General features: G+C 54.3%; 6 protein-coding genes across 6 annotated transcripts; 2 read left to right on the top strand and 4 right to left on the bottom strand.

Annotated features, from left to right (window-relative positions):
• Positions 1–1043: 1043 nt before the first annotated feature.
• On the bottom strand, positions 1044–2777 carry W97_05731 (uncharacterized protein; the record flags this gene model as incomplete). The annotated part of the gene is made up of 7 exons (XM_007783465.1): positions 1044–1496; positions 1537–1655; positions 1720–1966; positions 2101–2219; positions 2269–2370; positions 2423–2536; positions 2591–2777. Coding segments are annotated over 7 exons (1341 nt in total), but the record flags the coding sequence as incomplete, so codon positions are not given.
• A 1366-nt stretch (positions 2778–4143) lies between these two features.
• On the top strand, positions 4144–5314 carry W97_05730 (uncharacterized protein; the record flags this gene model as incomplete). Its single annotated transcript, XM_007783464.1, has 2 exons — positions 4144–4691; positions 4741–5314. 2 exons carry the CDS (start codon positions 4144–4146, stop codon positions 5312–5314), a joined length of 1122 nt encoding a protein of 373 aa, XP_007781654.1.
• A 357-nt stretch (positions 5315–5671) lies between these two features.
• W97_05729 (uncharacterized protein) lies at positions 5672–5994 on the bottom strand (the record flags this gene model as incomplete). Its single annotated transcript, XM_007783463.1, has 2 exons — positions 5672–5917; positions 5971–5994. The coding sequence occupies 2 exons, from the start codon at positions 5992–5994 to the stop codon at positions 5672–5674; spliced, it is 270 nt and encodes an 89-aa protein (XP_007781653.1).
• Positions 5995–8803: 2809 nt separating this feature from the next.
• Positions 8804–10296, bottom strand: W97_05728 (uncharacterized protein; the record flags this gene model as incomplete). Its single annotated transcript, XM_007783462.1, has 4 exons — positions 8804–9471; positions 9524–9824; positions 9881–10123; positions 10180–10296. The coding sequence occupies 4 exons, from the start codon at positions 10294–10296 to the stop codon at positions 8804–8806; spliced, it is 1329 nt and encodes a 442-aa protein (XP_007781652.1).
• A 1683-nt stretch (positions 10297–11979) lies between these two features.
• W97_05727 (uncharacterized protein) lies at positions 11980–14790 on the top strand (the record flags this gene model as incomplete). The annotated part of the gene is made up of 2 exons (XM_007783461.1): positions 11980–14312; positions 14379–14790. The coding sequence occupies 2 exons, from the start codon at positions 11980–11982 to the stop codon at positions 14788–14790; spliced, it is 2745 nt and encodes a 914-aa protein (XP_007781651.1).
• Positions 14791–15572: 782 nt separating this feature from the next.
• W97_05726 (uncharacterized protein) lies at positions 15573–20183 on the bottom strand (the record flags this gene model as incomplete). Its single annotated transcript, XM_007783460.1, has 5 exons — positions 15573–15801; positions 15871–16542; positions 16606–18079; positions 18196–19711; positions 19764–20183. The coding sequence occupies 5 exons, from the start codon at positions 20181–20183 to the stop codon at positions 15573–15575; spliced, it is 4311 nt and encodes a 1436-aa protein (XP_007781650.1).
• Positions 20184–20890: the final 707 nt, after the last annotated feature.

Here is a 20890-nt window from a genome sequence, read left to right as displayed (position 1 = left end):
ACCTCGGTACAAGCGTTGGATGCAAGCGCGAAATGGCTTGATATTTTGCGTGTTGCGACATTGTTTGCTTCTTTGGTACTGAGCTTCACTAGGTATCACGGTCTCTTGGGCTCCTGGCGAGTAATAGTCTAATTAGCCTATGTCTGGAGGGTAATTGAAGTAAACATACATAGCTTCGCTCCTTCGACTGCAGAATATTATGCGAAGTGATGAGTGCAAATACTGTCTTTGATACCGACGTTGAAGTCGACGTCTTAGCTTTCAGCCTAGGTCCTTTCGCAGCTGAGGCTGCCGCTGCGCCTCTCGTGCTTGATGCCGCCGCCGGCGGAGGTTGCTTTCTACCTGACTGTGGTCTCGCCCCCCACTTCACGAAGGCTCTCCCCTCGAGCTCTTCACGAGCTCTATTACGTATCATATTCAGCTGTGAGACCCTTCGCGATAATACCGTAGCTAGCAAACGACTGCGGGTAATGGAACTTGGAAGCGGCGGCTCAGTGCCAAACGCTACTTCGATGCGACACGGTCTCTTTCGTCAAATAATGGATAGAAGACCACGCCTATAGCGGACGGCATAGCACGTAGAGTAAGCAGCCCTCATGAGATACTATCGTTGAATGGACCTTGGGATACTTGCACATCAATGCGGTGGAAGACTTGCTTGAAAAGCGGTCTATCGCCCGCCTTCTTGCGGCCTTAGCCGCTGCCAAGCCCGCCAGTACGCGTGATGAGCTTACCGTAGCCTACAGTTCAACTTATGCCACGTGCCATTCAAGCGTAACTGCCTGGTCTCGAGGAGATTTCAAAGCTGTAACCATAGATTCAGGGTATGACAGAATGCTCGCTACTTTAGATTTGGAGGAGTCATGCCACGGAGACAATCTGCATAGTTTGGCCCAATACACACACATGTCTCCCACATTCCCTCTCATTCTCTCCCCTAGATCTTCAACCATCATTCATATACAATCGCCAACCATCCAGCAGTTTTCTCACTCGACATGAAACACCCCAAAGTCTGCAGCCTCTTTATCCCGGAATCTGGCTTCATCAGAGGGCCTCGCCACAAGAGCGAACGAGCCCTGTCGCTCGCCCATACTTGGCTTCCAGTGAAGCAGTACCTTATCACCAACGAACAACTTGTCGACTTGCTCGAGCGAGAGATTTTGCGTCTCTGGGTAGAAGAACCAGATCAATGGTAGGAATGCGGCATTGAAGATGGCGAAGTAGATATACGTCTTCCATTTGATACTGTTGATCGAAACAGGCGTGATCTCGACTACGAGGAAGGTGAAGATCCAGTTTGACGCTGTCGCTAAAGCGGCAGATTTCGTTCGGATAGCGAGTGGTGCATACTCCGCCGGTAGCAACCACGGGATGGCGAGAAGGCCGACCGTGAAGAAGAAGTTGAAGAGGAAAAGCATAACGATAGCGCCGATACCGGCAGACTTGCTGCCATTTGCGACCGTACCTATAAGGTACAACGTCAGCGGGCCAATCTTTTCGTGAGTTGGGAGCAGAAGACTCGCCTGCAAGGACAGCCATGCACATTGCTTGACCAGCGCAGGCGAAGAGCATAAGCTTGCGACGTCCGAGGCGGTCCAGTAGCCAGATTGGAGGGAGGGAGGACAGAAAGTATGCAACGCCATTGAACCCGGCTAACAATATCGCCGTGTTGTGAGAAGATTTTTAACAGATACTTCCATAGTTACTGGGGCATACTGCGTCTTACTGTTAGTATAACGCCGAAGCTGTTGCGGAGATCCTGGAATAGACGAACGTATGTGATCAGGTTGATGCCTGAGAGCTGTTGCATAAACTGACCGCCTATACCAAGAAGAGTACGGCGGCGGAATCGCTGTGGGCATTTCATAAAGAGAGCGAGGAAGGTTGTGCCACTAGCAGCTTCTCGCTCATTCTGGAGAGCGTGCTCGATCTCCTGTAGTTCGGCAATAATGACGGGGTGGTCCTTACAGATAGAGTGAGCGTTGTTTGCAGCCTTCAGAGGATAGTACGGGCTTCGTCAGAGCGGCCATGAGCAATTAGCTATTTGTGTCAGTTTCTAAGTAGGCTATGGTCCGAGAGAGTATTAGGGGGACTTACCCAACGCGGACTCTCAGGGAGGAAGAACATAAATAGTATCGTTACAAGAGCAAAGAGTATCTGGAAGGCAATCGGGAAGCGAAACTGGGATTCATTATTGACAAAGCTCATTCCATAACCTAAGAGATGTTAGCGTGGTCTTTGCTCTAGCCCGGAACAGAAACTCACCAGTCCAGTAGAAGAGCATAACCCCGAAGATATTGGTAGCCAGCTCGATCGACAGACCTCGATCTCTTAGGGTAGGCTTCATAAGCTCTGAGTGCCACACAGCTGTATAGGGTTAAGTATCACAACGCTTGAGAGTGTGGTCATGTGAACGTACGGATAGTTGCAGTATTTAACCCATTGCCTGGTCCAGCAACAGTTCGTCCCACAATCATTTGCGGAATGCCATAGGCGGTGGCCTGAATGATAGCACCGACACTAAGCACCAAACCTGATAGTGTAAGCTGTGCCCTATTCCTACCGACAACTGAAGTGCTCAACATACATGCAAGAATTATTGACCATCGTCTGCCGAGGCGTTCGCCGAATAGAAAAGCAAAAATGGCACCAAAGAAGCATCCGATTTCGTAGATAGCCACCACCGTTCCTTGGAGTGACGAACTGCCGCCATTCTGCGTGTCGATTTCTGGGAATTGCCTCTTAAACGAACTGCCTGTCAACAATCCTGACATCTGCGTCGAGCGTTAGCTGAGAGGGTATCCAGCTTTGGTCATGTGAGATCAATCGGTGCTCACCACTCCTTGATCTATTCCGAGCGTTAGTTAGGGGTTGATCCAAATTTAGCGACGAGGCGAGATAGTGCTCACCATATCCAAACAACAAGAACCCTGATCCGGCAGCGATTGTTATGGCCTAGTCAAGGGCTTTCCCTGTGAGTTTTGACATGTCTTGAAAACTAGCTGATGCAGTGTTTCTGTTTCCGGGCAGGCAACGTTGCAGTCAAAGGCCGGTGTTTGATGAGAAGTGCCGTGGGGATGTGAGGGATCATATATACATCGTGCCAGGTCGCAAGCCGGACAGTCTCGTGAGAGGAGTACCTAGGTAGTTGGCCACGCCTCAGACCAGAAGCATGGATGTTGTGCGACCCTCGCGAGCTCGTAGGCAAAATCAGCGTTGAAGCCAAGACGGCAATGCGCAGGTTGCTACTCCGTAGAGAAGGACGGACTCTCATTGAGTCGGCCGTTTTCTTACCTTATACGGCAGCCGCAAGCGCTGCTTGGCTGCTCGGTTGGCTCGTAGTCCATCGATGGGCCAAGGGCCAAGGGTCATTCGAAAAGTCGACTACCGCATTGAAAGCAACTCGCAGCCTGGGAGCTGGATGGACCTTGAGCACAGTCTAGAACTCAAAGGCACCTTGAGCGTTCGATGCATTGAAGGACTACATAGCTAAGCATTCTATACTCTCTATTACGTGCAATCGGTCTCGTTGCTCTATAATCGACATGTTCATGAGTATAGTTTGATCATGAATCTAGCATTGACTAAGCTAGAGATGCGGCAACGGACATTTTGGGTGGCCCTTGGGCTGTTCGGACCAACTCTACGGAAGTCACCGCCTCACGTTCCGCCGCGACTCTTGACCTCGAGAGGCGATTCTAGAGTATCACGAGTGCACGCACGAGTAGGGCCTTAGGGTCTGCGCCTCTCGATGGTGGCGGTGTTGACTCCAACAGGGTCGAATACTTCCATATCAGGGAATGCGGGGAAATACGAGCCTCCGCTTAAGCATTCCGAATGCGGAAATACGAAAGCTCCCAAGGCAGTCAAGCCATGCTTCCAAGACACTGCACATCTCGCCGCACTCCTCCGCTCTCTTCGTTGGCAATTTGGAGCTCAAGAACGCAGGTCTGCCGCATAACGCGGTGTACTGCACTGGACCGTCAATCACTTTATTGGAGGCACATCGAACCCACTGCCTAGGTGGACGTTGTTATCGGAAGACTATGCGCATGCGGAGAGTAGGACCTTGTTCATACCTAGCCTTCCGTGTAGTCGCCGGTCCGCTGGTGTAACCTCCAGGAACCATGCCGGCCCACCATGTCTAGTAACACAACCTCCTCGTCCGACTCGATCCATTCTGCGGCAACCGGCGTTACTGGCGGCTATGAAGGCAACAGTCTCGCTCTCAAGGTCCTCATCGCCTTCTTTCTTGGCTTGTCAATGTACAATGCCATCGAAATATTGATTCTAGTCTTTCTCACCTTCTCTCGATATCGTGGCCTGTATTTCTGGAGTTTGGTCATCTCGAGCCTGGGCCTTATACCTTATGGACTAGGTTTCCTGTTTAAATACTTCAAGGTCCTGACCAGCAGTTGGAAATGGCTTTCCCTCACCCTCATATCGATAGGCTGGTATCCCATGATTACCGGGCAGAGTCTCGTCTTATGGTCAAGACTGCATTTGATTGTCAGCGGAGAGAAGGGGCGTAAGATCCTGTTGTACACCAAATGGATGATTATTATCGACGCCATTGTTTTGCATATTCCGTCCACTGTCCTAACGTTTGGATCCAATGGGGACACCGATACCGCCATCTTCGTTAGGGCTTACGACATAATGGAGAGTCTACAGATGACGGGCTTTTTGTGAGTCATTACCCTCTGAACCAAGCGCCGTCGCTTACCACGGTGTCAGCCTCCAAGAAGTCATCCTTTCGTCCATCTACATCGTGGAGACCGTCCGTATCCTCCGCACATCGTTCCAGCCGGAGTCCCGTCGGCTCATGCATCAGTTGTTGATCATCAATATCATCATCATCGTGATGGATGTGGCCCTGCTCGGCATGGAATACGCCTCTCTCTACCTGCTCGAGACCGTGACCAAAGGTTTCTGCTACTCAATCAAGCTCAAGCTGGAATTCGCTATCCTTTCCCGCCTTGTCAAATTCGTTGGTGGAGCCCAGAGGGGCGGCTCGAGCGGGGATCACTCAGATCGGGGCCATCCGATCACCTTCCTCGGCATTAAAGAGGCTCCTAGGAGGAGAGACAGTACTGAGGACAACGAAGTCTCGGAGTTCGTCGATATGACGAGGGTGGCGACTGATTTTACGCATGCTTCTCCGCTTCCAAAGAGGAATCCGTTCGACTCGTGCGGGGATGACCTTGACGTGGACTTCGCACGGTTCCGACATGTCGAGAGCGCTAACTGGAAGGGTGGAGGCACGGATGGAGGCGAGGAGGGCCAGGGCGATGTCCGAAACGCGGGCTGAAAAGTGTAAGGCTATCTAGGAGTCCGAACTTTGACCGCGCGATATCTCAGTCTTCCAGCTCAAGCAGATAATAATAGAGACGTGATGCACATCTGCAGTCCTATTCTCCACCGTTGGGGGACGCCTTTGCTATCACGGGGAATGCTCATGACTCAGATTGGATCTCTTGTTTGCCGCATTGGGCTTGCAGACCCGGCGTGAACATCAGATTTACCCGAGGAGAAACAACACCATAGAACAAGCGAAGAGAAGCAAGTAAGACAGAACTTATTGCAGAATACGTACTCTATCATGCCGATGCGCAATGTCCTCCATCCACTCTTAGGTCCGCACCGGTCATGAATGAACTTCCTTGGGCTAGCAGAAATATTGCAGAGCTTTAAAGTCTTCAGGAGCACCAAGTCTGCCCAAAAGCGCGCCCGCCATCCACGTCTTTTCCACCTCCGGCTCCGCCGCCATGAGCTCGTCTGTCATCGCCGTCCTGATATATCCTGGCGACAACGTATTCACCCTGATACCATGGTGACCCCACTCCTGTGCCACAGACCGACACATCTGTTGGACGGCGGCTTTGCTAGTGTTGTACGCGGTGCAAGTGAGTCCCTATAGAGCTGTCTGTCAGCATGGGATCGTACACTAAAGCCGCAACTACTTACCCGATTCGCAATCTGCCCTGACATGGACGCAACCATCACGATGCTACCCTTGACCCCGCTCTCTATTAAGATCCTCGTAGAATGCTTCGCAGTTAAGAACGTGCCCAGCACATTGACTCCTAAGATTCGCTCGAAATCCGCCGGCGGATATTCCACGGCGGGGATCTTTTGCTGAATACCTGCACATGCAATTGCGCCATAAAAAGGCGCTTGCAGCCGCAGCCCTTCTGCAGCAATTCCGTCCAAGATACGAGATAGTTGTTCTTCTTTCGTTATGTCGCATTGGTGATACGATACGTGCAGGCCAGTGAGTTTCGCAGACACACACTTCCCCCGTTAACGAAAATTCATCCTCATCTCCAGTAGTCCATCCTTGCTCTCTCTGCACGGCAGCTAGAGCGTAAAGATCGCTCACGTCCTTCATCGGCTAGCCTCGCGTTATATCAAGAGGCCATCCATCAGTTGCTGCCGGAACTGCAGACCAGAAACACCGCCCTCATTGCGTCCTGTGTAGTGCTCTGTGTTCTCGAGATGATGAGCTGTAAGCATGGCATTAACGAGCTCCGGGCGATGCTGACATTCGCCAAGGCTCACCAAAGGAGTGGCGGCGGCATCTCGACGGCTAGCCTGGTGGAATCCGTAGGTATCAATGGGTTTGTCGGCGGCATTGAGCAAGCACTTTTCTGGTGCTTCGCCCGCATGGGTCTGTTATCAAGACCACCCATGCACTCAAAACAAATCGACAGCGCACCAGACGTATGCGGCGGTCCAATCTCGTCCGACCGTACGCTGATTCCAATCGGAAACTGGGCTTCGAAGCTAAGCCTTGCCGAAGACATCGGCCTTTTTCGCGCGGCTCCGTCATTTGATATATACGCGAACTATGCTGTTTACCTCTGCGGGCAAGTTTTGGAACCCTTTGCCAGCTATGTTGCAGACAAAGACACTCGTGCGGCCTCGTACGCCAAGCGCTGGTCTGAACTTTTCGAACTCATTGAAGACTGGTACTTGTATCGGCCGGAAGAGATGAGGTCTGTTCTACATCTCCAAGGTGACAAAAGAGACTGCTCGCGACCGTTCCCGATACTTTTGTTTGGAAATGCGCCGGCTAGTGAGCTTCCCTAGCCTTGTAACGATGATCTAGACTAAGAATTGATGCCGCCTAGTATCCGGAAACCAGTTGTATCATACTGCTGCGCTTCTCATGCTGCCAAAGCAGCCGCGCGGCGTAGTATGCCGTCAAAAACCGGTACGAAATTCCACGGACATCTTCGCGCATCAAATTGACATCGTTAACCCGATTTACCTCCTTGCAGCGGTCAATCCTTTGGCATGCGCGCCGTATCTGCGCCATTTCTATCACAAACATTCATCAGTAAGCCATCCCCAGTATTCGTTCCTTTGTCACATCTTTGCTCACGCATTGGCTTTACTAGTGGATGCTGGACCAACTGTGTTCAACCGCTGTGGATAGCCGGGCAGGTTATGTCGCACCCCGCAGAGCACCAAAGCAATCCTGGATAACATACGAACTCATCGAGCGTGAGACCGGCTGGGGAGCAAAGTGGCGGGCTGAAGATCTTAAAAAATTCTGGGGCGAGCTCGACAGCGAATAAAACAACCTAGCAGCACTGTCACTATTAACTCAAATTCCATGACTCGCTGCGTATCACTTCGGATGGCACAATGTGCTGCTCAGCCCGGCTCCCCTGATGATCGTTGTTACCGATAACCCCAGCCTTACGTGAATGCGGAGCCGCCGGAGCGCTGTTGACTCGAACCCTGATCAAGACGATACAGCCCGCTACGGCTCGTTCTTCCAACGTCGTGCGTCGGCCTGCTTTGCTGTCTTTTGGTGTTCCACTTGAGGCCCGCTCTGAGGCGGTTCGCTCTGTGCGCAGCAGGGGGGGAACGCTGAGCTTAAGTCAGGTATAGGTAGAGCGACGACAACTCTTTCGCATCAAGGTCATTTCTGCCTTTCCAAGCGGACATCAGATGAACGAAAGCCGGCATCGCAAATTTTTCTGCACGTTGCGGCGTTGCCTTAGTCGACGCCGGCTGATCTGGTACGGAACTCCGTGCTTCTTGCAAAGATAGCTGCGCTGAATTCCTTCCTCTGCCAAAAGTAAGGTTTCGAACGAGTTACCAAGCATGTGGGCAGCGAATGACACTGGAAAGATTGTGCGGCATCACGACCGCCAGAAATGAGATACCATGTATCCGTACCGTGCTGTGCGCCCCCGTCCGCTAAAGAAATACTGTGGCGTACACGTCTAGTAGCTTGCAGGGGGGCAGTCAACGGTATTGTTAGTTCAGTGGCCCAGACATCGACCCGGTGATGATAGAAGAGGACTGTAAAGACGCTAGATTTATGCTCTTCGAACGATGGATATGTACAAGCCGGGCCGTGCCAGGAACCGGTAATACAGAGACAAGTCAAGGGCAGTTTTCATCCTTCTATACAACTCGATTGCGCCAAGAATTCCGCCGATACCAGGATAACTCCGCGCTTGTTGCAATGCGCCGCTAAGTGTTCAACGCTAAACCTGCCCCTCGGGGGGTTTCAGAATACCGACGCCTAGCAATGCAACAAAATGGGAGGAAAGAGGTTGTGTGAGTGCAGGATGAAAGGTGTACTAAAGCGCGGTGGGACGAGCTCTAGAGACAGGAAGAAATCTCCGCGCGAGCCAGAGCGGTGGGGCTAGTGCGATAATGGTATGGAGAGAGCGACACCAGTAACCTGCACCATACAGAAGGCGTCTCTGGTTGGCTGCCTGGATGGCTGACCAAACATGGGAGATGTTCGAAGCCGATCCAGACTGCTGATACAAGATCAGACTCTGCTGGGTTGATACATCGTGCCATTCTCGGCATCCGGCCCGTTGTAGTAGCCTCGATCGTGCGGGAAGTGATTGTGACTCGATCCACCCGGTGGGTAGGCTGCGCGTGCGGCATCTGCATATCCATCATACGACGGCTTCGTGCCAGAGCCACTGCCGCCACGGCTGCGCCTGTGATCTCCGCTGCTGCGTCCGGTATGCGCGGGCCTCGGCTGGCCATAGACGGCGGAGTTCCTGTTGGAACGCGAACGACCTAGATCCTCAGACGTGCCATCATGGCCACCTCGGCCTTTGGAGGGATATTTCGTTAGCTCTCCGCCATCGCTAGAAGCAGTAGTGATAGAGGTCACGGGCTGGATCCCCTCCTCGGTGGCAATGTACTCACTAGCTCCGACTCCAACATTGGGTCTCCTGACGTCGGCGGCAGTGGCCGGTTCCTCATCTGGGTTGAACACTTCTGCCTCCTTCTCGTTGAAATCTTGGCCGGGGTTGGCGGTTTCGTATTCCAAGACCTTAATCAGGCGGTAGAAAACTACGGCTACAATAGAGCCCAAGGCAGGTCCAGCCCAGTAGATCCAATGGTAACCTTCAAATGTGCCAAGGATGACGTTGGGACCGAAGGAGCGGGCCGGGTTCAGGGAGCCGCCGGTAAACCAAACACCTGGGAAGTGACGGTTAGCGCGGCGAATCATGAATACAAGCGTAATACCGACCTGCAAGCTCGGCGATGAATAGTGCGAGACCAATGCCAATTGGCGCAAGAAACGTTCCCTTGTGCTTCTCCGCAGCGAGCATGAAGATGGTGAACACAAGCATTGCCGTGAGGAACATTTCGATGAAGAGACCGCGAACGATGGAAGTGCCGCCGCCGAGGGAGGTACGAACAGCAAGCGGGCCTGGAAAGAGGCAGGAAACGATGCCTGCCGCAGAGATGGCTCCAAGAATCTGTGAGATGAACACCAGGGCACCTCTGACCCATCCGACGGCGCCGATCAAGCACATGCCGAGGGTGACCTATTTCGCATCGTCTCAGCCTTGTTGTCGCCATTGGGATCTTGGACGTAGCTCACCGCCGGATTGAACAACCCTCCACTGATCCGGAAGAATACCCAAGCGTTCACAGCCAGCGAGAAGCCAAACGCCAGGCTGATGTACATCAAGACCGACGCGTTAGGGACCTGGGCCAACTCGCCGCCTTCGGTGCTTGCTCCCGCAGCTGCAGTGTTGGCGACCTGTGTGCCGGCGAAGGCGAAGAAGAGGAACAGGAAGGTGCCGACGAATTCACCCATCATGGCGATGAAGTGGTTGCGGACCTATTCATACGTGCGTCAGACTGACTCGAATACAGGGAGCTTGAGGCTCAACTGACCTTGTTGGGCAGCCATCCAAAGCCGCGCAGACGTCGCTCGGCGGGATGGTTGGGGTCACCGGTCCTTGCCCTCATGAAGGGAAGGACGATGTTGTCGGCGGGCCTCCCGATGTTCATGGTGAAGGAGGATGGTTGGGTCTTGTTCGAAGGCGTGTACGGGTGACGCTAAGGGAGCTGAATAGGTATTTCAGGTTGTGAGGGGCCGATTGCTAGGAAGAAGACTCTCAGGTGACAGCAAGGGTGAAGGTGAAACGAGGTTGCCGGTAGGTCGTAGGTCGTAGGTCGTAGGTTGTGGGTCGTAGGTCTCGAATGGAGTGAGTTCGTACCTAGGTTCAGGGTGGTGCACTGAAGAGACTTGGAGGGAGGAGAGAGGTTAAGAGAGCACGAAGACGGTGCAGACTACCATGGCAATATTTTCATGAAGGGTCAGGAAGGAGGCAGCTTGGGGGTCAATTGTGCCAGCAGGAGCTCGCGCCAGAGCATCCATGGATGACGGCAGTGGTGGCCCTTCCCCTACTAGCAGTTTGGCGGTTTGGCGGCTGGGATGCACAGCAGATTCTCTACCTGGGCATGGAAGCGGCGGACGCGAGTCGATGGTGGCCGCTGGCGTGGCCGCTGGCGTAGCCGCTAGTTGCAGGTCGATCAATGGGCGATGAGCTCTCGTGTGCGCTAGGAGCAGATCAAGTTGAGGTGGCCGGCATGCAATAATCATCATCATCATCAACCGTGTACAGAGGGAGATGCTGTTGCTCCTTAATGCTAAGATTGAGGACTGGAGCGGCCTCTGATACCTCAGTGCTCCTTAAGGCGGGGCTGCTCCCTGCTCCAGCTCCCAGCTCCCAGCTCTCAGCGGGGCTCAAGCCAGTCGGGAAGGGCTTTCGACAGCCATGCACACCTCAACGCTGCACGTTTGGTGATGCTGCTGCCGCTGCTGCTCCCGTGATGTTTCAACTTGGTGTACGAACATGGTCAGACTGCCACCAGCAGCCATGAATCCTCAGCAAAGTCGACCGCAGCTTGTTGATAGGGCTGCGGTTGCTTCGCGACTCGGCAGCTTGGAGCTACTAATCGTCTCAGGCCCTGCAGAGGGCCGAAACCCGCTCAAAACGCTATCGGGCCGCCGCAGCAGTTCGGACTGGTGATCGTTCGAGGCGTCTGATGTCTGTCCAGATGCGCAGGGCCTGGGTATGAGCTGTCTGACACACGCACGTGACTCTACAGGCCATTCAAAGACGTGTAAAATAAGACGTTGCCTGTGCTGGAATCACTTTTGGGCGCACCAATGGGCAGCACTTTCTTCTCACGGCCCACAGTCGACAGTCGCGGCTCCGCACCGGTCCAGAACGTCACCCGCTCAGCGATCACATCCATGGATATTATATAATCATGAAGCGCATGCACACGCCGCCCAAGCAGTCGTGATCGCCCACCATCTGCAACCTCGAGCCATCATCCACTCTTCCTAAGCTGTTGTTCTGCATATTCCCCTCACGCACTTGTGTTTTGTGTCTTCAGCTTCATTGTCCCTTTGTCGTGTGAAGTGCCTATTTTCCTGCATCCTGCATCCTAACCCTAGCCTGTCGCCAGCAGTTGTCCCCGCTGCTCTCGCCTCGCCAAGCTCCACCTCACGTTTACGAGTACAGCGTTACCGCCAGCACCCGGACCTACCGTACCACGATTCTACCCGCGCAGAAAGGGACTGGCGCTCCTTCCAGCCCCATCCGGATGTCAGAATTAGAGTAGAGCAACTGGACTCGGTATAGCCACTCTACAGCTACCGTACTTATAGACGCAACCACCATGCGGCCTCTTCGGCTCCTGTTCTCCCTATGCTCCTGCGTCGTCGCCCTCGCCCTGCTCCTGTATACAACCCTCCCTTCGAGATCGCACCAGATTGCGCCAAACGTATCGAATCAGAAGAAGAGTAGATTACACGCCCTCTTCTCCTTCCATACCCCGTCCTCCCTCTTTCCGCCGTCCGCAATCATCAGCCTCACTGACGACAACTCGACCTTCTTCCTTGCTCGATCTGCAGCATTCGGGCCTCTACTGCCCAGCAAAGGCCTGAGCGGACAGCTATGGATAGGCAGCGGCTTCGCGGATGACAGCGTCGGTCGGGGTGGTGTTGGTGCGAGATCAGAGGGCGAACTCGGGTGCAGCGATGTACCTGGTTGGGAAGGTGGAGGAAGAAAGCTAGCTGGAGGTGTCGAATCGGATGCTTCTTCGAGGAAGTCCACTAACGGCTCGCCGCTACGCTTCGAGGCTGCAAAGGATAAAGCTGGCAAGTCGAAGAGGGGGGATATACCGAGAAATGCTGCGGAGGCGGGAGATAGTACGGACACTGCTTCTCGGCCTGCGGATGGGACGGACGACTACCTTCACGAGCCTTTGCCCGCCTCGAACGAGCTGAAGAATACTGCCCATGGGTCGGTCACGGAAGCCGGTAAGACACCTGAGCACGCCGATATTCAGTCGCTGCAGGAAAGCGCCGAGATAACCGGAAGGATTGTTCTGCTCAGTCGCGGCGGCTGCGGCTTTTTAGAGAAGGTCAAGTGGGCGCAAAGAAGAGGAGGCGTTGCTGTGATCGTTGGAGACGACATCCGTGGCGGGCCGCTAGTGACAATGTATGCGAAAGGAGACACGTCGAACATCACCATACCGGCGCTATTCACGTCTCATACTACTGCTCATTTATTGTCATCACTCATTCCCTCAGGTGGCTACATCGAGGACATATCCGTGGAAGACGCGCTACGACTTGGCCTGAAAGTGCCGAAGGGCAGCAAAAGTAAGGTCTCTGGATCTGAGAAGCAGATCAACCAGGATCGTCCAACTTTCACACGCACAGTGACCTCCTCGCAACAGACTACGGCCGCGAAACCTGCGGTGAAGCAATCAATTTACAAAAGTGAGGGAAACCAAGCTACAGATGTCGAGATCCCTCAAAGCAACGGCTGGTTTAGGTGGATCTTCGGTTGGGGCAGCGGCGCAAAGGCTACAGGCCGCGACGACAGACGACCTCCAAGCAGCGGCCACATTGACTGGGTTCTAATCGAGGATTGGAATGAAGATCAAGACATCAAGCTCAGTAATAAGCCGATCCAGGCGCAGAACGCGAAACAGAAACCTACGGCAACCTCATCACGCCTGTCTGCAGATGACTTTGTTATCGGAGTTCAGGATTGGAGGGACAAAGACTTGCTGCCAAGGCAGACTGTTGCAGTCCAAGAAAGAGCACCAAGCGACCGGAGCATAGATGATGTCTCCCCCAACGGCCATTTGAAAGGCGGGAATGCGCTTCCGGCAAGCGGCGAGTATGAGAAGCCTGGAAACAACGCTGGTGGAGCTGCTGCTAAGCTCAAGCCATCTCACGAAGATGCAGGTGCTAAAGGAGACGAGCACAAACCGGCTGAGAAGAGTGACGGCTGGCTGAGGAATCTCCTTGGCTCCAACAATGCAGATCCGCCGAAGCCAGAGTCTACCAAGCCCTTTCAAAAATCTCCCACAGCGAGCCGGAAACACCAAAGCGCAGATACTTCTACAGACTCAAGCATCCTGCACGAAGGGCTATGGGTCACCCTCACCCCCACCGCAATGTCCGCGAGCCCCTTCTTTGACACTATCCTCGTCCTCGTAGTCTCCCCTCTCGTGACCCTCACAGTCGTCTACGCCCTCCTCCTCCTCCGTTCACGCATTCGACGGCGCCGCTGGCGCGCGCCAAAATCGGTCGTCGAGCGCCTTCCAGTCCGCACCTATCACACCATCCCCAGCGATGCCACCTCTCCTACAACCCCTCTAGCTACGCCTCCGAGTCCGGGACTCACGACCCCACTCCTAGGCTCTAACCGGCCGACACTAGCCTCGCGGCCATCGCGATCACGGCCACGGTCGCGAACGGCGTCGGAGGTGCCACCGCAAACTTCGGCATCTTCGCTTCGTAGCGGCAGTAGGCATGGCAACCAGAGCCACGACTCAACGAACTCGGAGGAGAAGCGCGAGGCAGGGCTCGCGGAATGGAGGAGGCGGTACGGCGGCCGGCAGAAGGAATGCGTCGTTTGTCTCGAGGAATACGTGGACGGCGTATCTAGAGTCATGAGTTTACCTTGTGGCCATGAGTTTCACGTTGAGTGCATGTAAGCCGTCCCCTCTTCTGCCCATCCCGTTTGTCGTTTTGTAGATGATGAGCTGATTGGTGATAGAACTCCATGGCTCACCACCCGCCGCCGCACCTGCCCAATCTGCAAAGGCGATGTCGTGCGCTCGCTAGCCCGCGGCAGCCCCTCAAGACCATCTTACCGCGACAACTTCGGCTCCGGCCTCGACGACGCCGCCGAAGAAGACGTCCAGGAGGAAGCGGCATTGGCTCGCAATGATTCCGTCATGGCGAACCGGCCTGTCTCGCTCAGCCGGGCGGCGTCCGAGGACGAAGCGCTGTATGAGGACGTTGAGCGTGGCGAGGAGGATGCGGATGAGGGGACGGAGAGGGAGAGTGGGGACGAGGGACGCTGGGCGGAGTTTAGTGCGGCGGTTTCGAGGGGGTTGGGGAGTCTGAGTCTGAGGATGCCGGGGAGGAGGAGGCCACCGCAGGAGCTGCCTGATCGAGATCGCTGAGTTTTGTTTAATGCGGTGGATGGGCTGAGGTGCAATCCGTCTAGCGCATGTTTGTTACGGGCTACGGCTTTTTTTGCGTTTCTTTTCGGACGGCGTTGTAGGGGGGCGAGCGAGGGTTAGCATCCACTCTTATGAACCACTCTGACTGTGAAGTATTACCAGCATCCGCGAGACCGGAAGGCTAGACCTGGGACCAACGGCCAATTGACCGCAGCATTACATGAAGAGGGGCTCCGTAATCCTGCGAACGCTCTCCCTGCCGGATTGTCCGGCAAGAGATACACTGCCTTTCTAAGTAACGCGGTATCACTTTCGGATAGCCGTCGCTATCCACCGCGTGAAACCTCAGTCTTCCAGCCCAAGCAGACAACATCGAAGACGTAATGCACATCCACACGGCCGGCTTCAGCCCTCAGGGTTTGGAGCAGCATCGAACAAATTGGCAAAGCTCCGAATCTTGTTACGCGTACCACCACTTCTAGGTAACCCGCTTACTATACACCACCTCCACCAATCTCGCAACGCAAAGCCCCAGAAGTCCAACCAGCAGCATACACTACGCTCTGCTGCAGGAGCCAGAAACAGCACCCCGAATGCCCGCAAAAAACGCCCACGCTATGACATGCTTACCCCCACCCCAGCTACCCATAACCCTCAGCAAAACTCCTCGCCAATGCCCCCAACTCCAGCGCCTGAAGAGACAGCACTTGTTGCATCCTATACATCCACTTCCGTCAGCAAGCGCGAAAAGCAAACACATGTTTGTCTCAGATGAGATGTGGTTAGTACGTCTCAACAACCCCTTCCTTCTTCCCGTCCTGGACCGCAAAGATGTTGACATGTGTGTCGTGCTGCGAGGCTCCGGCAATCATCATGCGGTGCGGATGGAACGCCGTCGTTGCGATGGCGGCGCTGCGGTTCTGGTGCAGGAATGAGGAGTAGGGCTCGAATGAGGAGAGATGGGTGCCTGTGACGAGGTTGTAGAGTTTGACGTGGTGGCGGTCGGTGCCCCTGTCTCTCTCGTTAGCGAAGTTTCCAAAGAGGTGATAGGGGTAAGGTGCAAAAAGCGAGAACACTTACGCCGCGAAGACAGGCGCGTGCTCATGCACCGTGAGCGTGCGCAGTGTATCTTTTGTAGCCCGATGCGTTTTCACACTCGCATTGAGCCTGATGTCCCATAGCTTGACCTCGCCGCTGCGGCAACCGGTCACCAATTCCCGCTGCCCACCGCGCTGAAGATGCACATTGGTGACCCACTGCTTGTGCTCTTTCCAGACCTTGACGCAGGACTCTGCGGGCCTATGACGCTGGTCATACACTCGGACCGCACCGTCGCCAAAACCAGCGATGAAGACATTGCCCTCGACTTGGTCGGAAGTGAGGGACGTGATGCATGAGCCCGACCGCGCAGGAATGTCCATCGTGCAGATCTCAGTGCCAGCGTTCCACACGCGAATGACCTTGACGTCTCCAGCAACGAGTAGGTGGCCACGTGACTGCTGCCAGTCGAATACCAGGCCGGCATTGCGCGTGCTTGGTACGAGATCGGTGAGCGCGCGGAAAGCAGTGACTAGTTCGGCTTTCTTGTTCTGCTCGTAGTTGCGGAAGATCTTGATCACGCCGTCAGACGAGCCGGTCATAAGCAGCGCTTGGTCGTCTTCGTTGACGAAGCGGACCTCGGTGACGTGGGAGCCGTGGGGGTTGCCGTTGGAGAAGCGGTTGAGGCGGTTGGACTTGTTCCAGTCCCAAACGCTGAGTTGAGTCAGTAACCATCACTATAACTCAATCAAGCAGCAGAGCTGAATGAATGCTCACCAGATACTGTCCTTGTCATCGGCGACGACAAGGTGATCCTCGAACTGATGAAAGCACATCTTATACGGCTGAGTTCCGTTGCTGAAGAAGCCCTTTGGCTTATCCCATCTGTTGCTGCCCGCGATCTCTTTCTGAGGTTGCGTATCCGCAATGATCTTATCGTTTCGATTTCGTCGCCACAGCCGCATGTTGTAATCGGTGCTGCCAGGCTCGTCCGCCTCGCTAGGTTTCATCTGCGGCTCACGGAAGTACTCCACCGACCAGTCATAGAATCTGCTTATGAGAGGAATAGCCGGTTCCTTTCTCAGATCACGTGGCTTGAAACCGCGGGGTCTGGGCTCCGTGCTGGGAGTGTGTGAGGTTGTAATTGTAGGACTGTAGTCCTCAGCCTCGGGGGGCTTATGCCATGCGTCCGGTAGACGGGGACGGGAGCGGTCAGGAGGCGCCTGTGTCTTTGCGGGGCTTTTGAGTGATCCTGTGGGGGTGTTGTCATGACTGGTTCCATCGCCGAGAACCAAGTTCTTAAGCGCACCAGCAACGCTGGCAGTGCGTCTCATGCCAGCTGAGAGGTAGCCTTCCTCTTTGCTTGGCGTAGGCGGTGTCGATGGTTGAGAGGCATTGTGAGGTGTTTGCGCGCCATCACCGTGAGGCGTACGTGTTACGGTTGTCTGCCCGCTGACCTGCATTATCTGGTCCATGAGTGCTTGAGCGGGCGAAGCTAACGGTGATTGAACAACCGTATTGAGAACGCTGTCGATTACAATGCTGGCATCTCGGGCGATTTCGGGATGCGGATCGACCGACATCACGAGAACCTGCTTCCAAATGGCAGAAAAGACGGTGTTGTGCGAGAGGAAGTGAGATGCTTCATCCTCAGGCTCCTCCACAGTCTTGATGCGTGGCTTCATGTAGAGACCATCTGCCTGCTTTTCATTGATCTGATCCGCAGACGGTTTGGTCGCTGCTTCCAGCTCTTCTCGCAACTGGCCGAATGCTGTCACAATGAACTTGTTCTTGTATCTAGCGATGAACGTCGAGTAAAACACAAGGAGTTCCTTTCGCACCATGCTATTACCATCTGTCGTCATCGTGAGAACCATGGCGGCAATCGACTCTTCGGTGTGTGCGACCTGGGCCGTCAGATCAGGAATGCCAAGGAAAGTAGTAAGCGCATGCAGCATCGCTGCTCGAACCTCTGGCACGGGGTCGAGGACCAGATCACAGAGCCGTTGATGGGCAAGGCATCGAATTGCCATCCACTTGGCCTCTGGGTAACCGACCCAGAGCATGCTCAGGCAGAGACATGACCATTGTCGGAGTAGCGGGTTTTGAAGGTCATTAAGATGGCCTAGACAGCTCTCGATGAGCTCGCGACTTAAAGACACGACTTGTCCTTGGTGGAAATCTTTGCAAAAGACTGCTACGATGAAAGCGCACATAGCACGATGCTCACTAACGTTTCCGATAGGCATGCCTGCATAGCGAGTTAATATTGCTCTACAGTGATTGCACAATAAGATAGGGGAGGATTTGATACAGGGCGCATGGCGTCTAACAGACTAAACATGGTCAAATTGGTGGATTGCTTACCGGAACTGGGGCTTAGAATGTTGATGAAGTACTGGTAGCCATTGTCTTTCAGCAGGTCAGCCTGGCAGGACTGATCCACGGCCAGAATGCGGGCCCAAATAAAGACCATAACAGGCTTCAGCTCAATTGCCTGTGACTGCAAGAGCTTCAGAACATATGGAAATATGCCGATGCTCAGAGCAAGGTTGACAGCCCAAGGGCCGAGGTCGAGGAACTTGCTAAGAAGTATAAGTGCTCTGAGGCGGTGGACCTGACTCAAGAGGACCTGCAACACGATCGGCAGCTGCTCTGGAATCTTTTGCTCAACAGCACCTTGGCCTAGGTACACCTCAAAGGCCGTAAGCTGCTCGGTGAAGAAGTTACTGTGCTGATACTCGTACTGCTTCTCGCCTTTGTCCGCGGCAAGGAGGTCGGGCAACTGAGCTAGGATCATCTCCACAGCAAGGTCCCAGCTGCGCCATAGTGGATGGTTATGCGTTTGAGGTATGTTCGGATAACATTGCGGATGGCAATGGTAAACCCGCATGATTCGTTGCGCCAAGAGGAAATTGCGGAAAAGAGCTGCGACCATAAGATCTTGGCGGAAGAGCTTCTTAAAAGTAGGCTTGTCGAGCATGTTCCAAGCGATGGTGTCCGTGATTGCCGTAAAGATCCAGTTGAGTTCTCCGATAGGCGTCCTTCGCTCAGAAACCCGGCCTGGAATATTTGCCGCGTCGTTAAGCGTCACGCCGCTCGGCAGAGGGTTCTGAAGTATGAAGAACCTCACCGCCATCTCAATGGGGGTCGTCAGACAGGACGTGAAGACATCTGCGGGCAGATCAGGATTTGTCGGTAGTGTTTCCTTCTCTTTACAGGCTGCGAGGTGGATGCAGTCCTCGAAATCCATGACTTCTGCGTTAGGATCTCGTCGAAGAAGTTCCTCGTACTCCTCTGCGTGCCTTGTAGCGAACCTGTTCCAGTTCTGTATGATGACCTCGGCATCGGAACAGTCGTATACAAATAAACTAGGGGCGCCGAGCCAGCTTTGCAGATCATAGAGGGAAATTGGAATATACTGGGTATAATTTCTGTTGAACACCCATATCTCTCCGGATGCCGTCGGCTTCGGCACGCCGTGGCCGTTGTAGTGGAATAGAACACGTTCATTCCTGGCATTTCTCCGAAGGGTTGAGCAGTATCTCCGTAGCTCATCAACTGTTGGATCGAGACATTGCTTGTACCGGGTGCGCATGCTCAGCTGTTCATACTGTGTCTGCAGCGCCTTGCCGATCTGGTTCATCGGTGTGTGTCCGGACGTTCCAGCCGAACTTGTAGGATCGATCCAGCATTCGAGCTTGGCGCAAGGATTCGTCTTGATGACATCAGGCGGATCGACGCCGATGTTGAGACACAGTGCCAGAGCCGCCGAGACTGTCTTTAAGCGATCCCGCATGCGCCACTCTTGTAGCGGGTAAGTGTTTTCCTTTGGATTCCCTCCCGTCTCGTGCTTCTTATCGGTATAATACATGAAGAAGGACTACCAGCAACTACATTAGCGGTGAGTCGCGTGACACGCTCAGATCACTGACCGAATTAAGGAGATTCTGATACTCCTCAGACGTCAACTGGGTGTCAAATCCATGCCTGATCTTCCAATCCCCCCCATCGACGCTGCTTTTCGAGTCGTCATCTTGTTTCTCTTCACGGCGAGGGCCAGCGTCGCTCCTCGCCCGCGGAAGCTGTGGCCTGTCGTTTCGATGAGACCCGTTAAGTGCCGGGCTCTTTGCGGCACCGTTCACGTGCTCGGGCTGCGGGTTGCCTGAAAGATTTCGCGCGGAAGCTGGACGTAGCGTCGCCGGTGCGGTCAAGCGAGAGTCATATTCTGCGAGTGTCGACTGATGGTCGGGCTGGCGGTCAAGGTCGTGCACGTCGAGCGAGTCGAGGACAGGCCGTGGACCTTTGGTCCGCGGCGCCGAGGGCATCTCCAATGCTGGCGCGGGCTTGCTCATTGCTGCATAGACAGAGGTGGTTCAGCCATGGGGGACTGCGACGCGTCGGGACCGAAGGGGGAGCTGCGGACTGAGCTGGTTGAGAGTGTTGAGAGTGTGAGTTTGAATCAAGGCTGGCTCGGTGGAGTGCCGCGGTAGACGTTTGCTGCCACCGCTGTCCATCAACTAAGGTATCAAGACGACGTCGAGCTGGGAGGTCAATACGGACGGAGCTTGCCGGCGCCGTATCGATAGGTACCTACATATCGATAATGCGAGAGACTCGCGTGCCTCGCACACCTCGTTCTGGAACTTTAACTAGCGCTTTGGACGCGGACGCGGACGCCGAGACTGAGGAATGCAATCCTCTAGGTATTTACGCGCCACCCTGGGCACAGCCCCCCATCTCTCTGCGGAGCGACCTCCAGTTGATCGGTGGTTGATCATGTCAAGTCTGCACGTCGACTGCAACTGGAGACAAGTACTCATAGCTTCGGCGACAGCTCCCCCATAGTCGCGGGGCCTGGAGCCGGTCTGTCAACTGTCGCGGCCCGTCTCAGGGGCCCCTTACAAGCGCCGTGATAGATACTCAGCAACTGCATGCCCTGCCGCTCCATTCATCTCGCCATCGTCTGCTCTTCGTTAGGGCTAACTTACTGTCCCTGTAGAAAAGGGGACGACTATAGTTGCCCCTAGTTGGTTAATATCCTTGAGCTGATTGCATGTCC

Source organism: Coniosporium apollinis, assembly GCF_000281105.1.
Source record: "Coniosporium apollinis CBS 100218 chromosome Unknown supercont1.26, whole genome shotgun sequence".
NCBI classification, from domain to species: Eukaryota; Fungi; Ascomycota; class Dothideomycetes; genus Coniosporium; species Coniosporium apollinis.
This window is presented reverse-complemented; position numbering and strand designations above follow the sequence as displayed.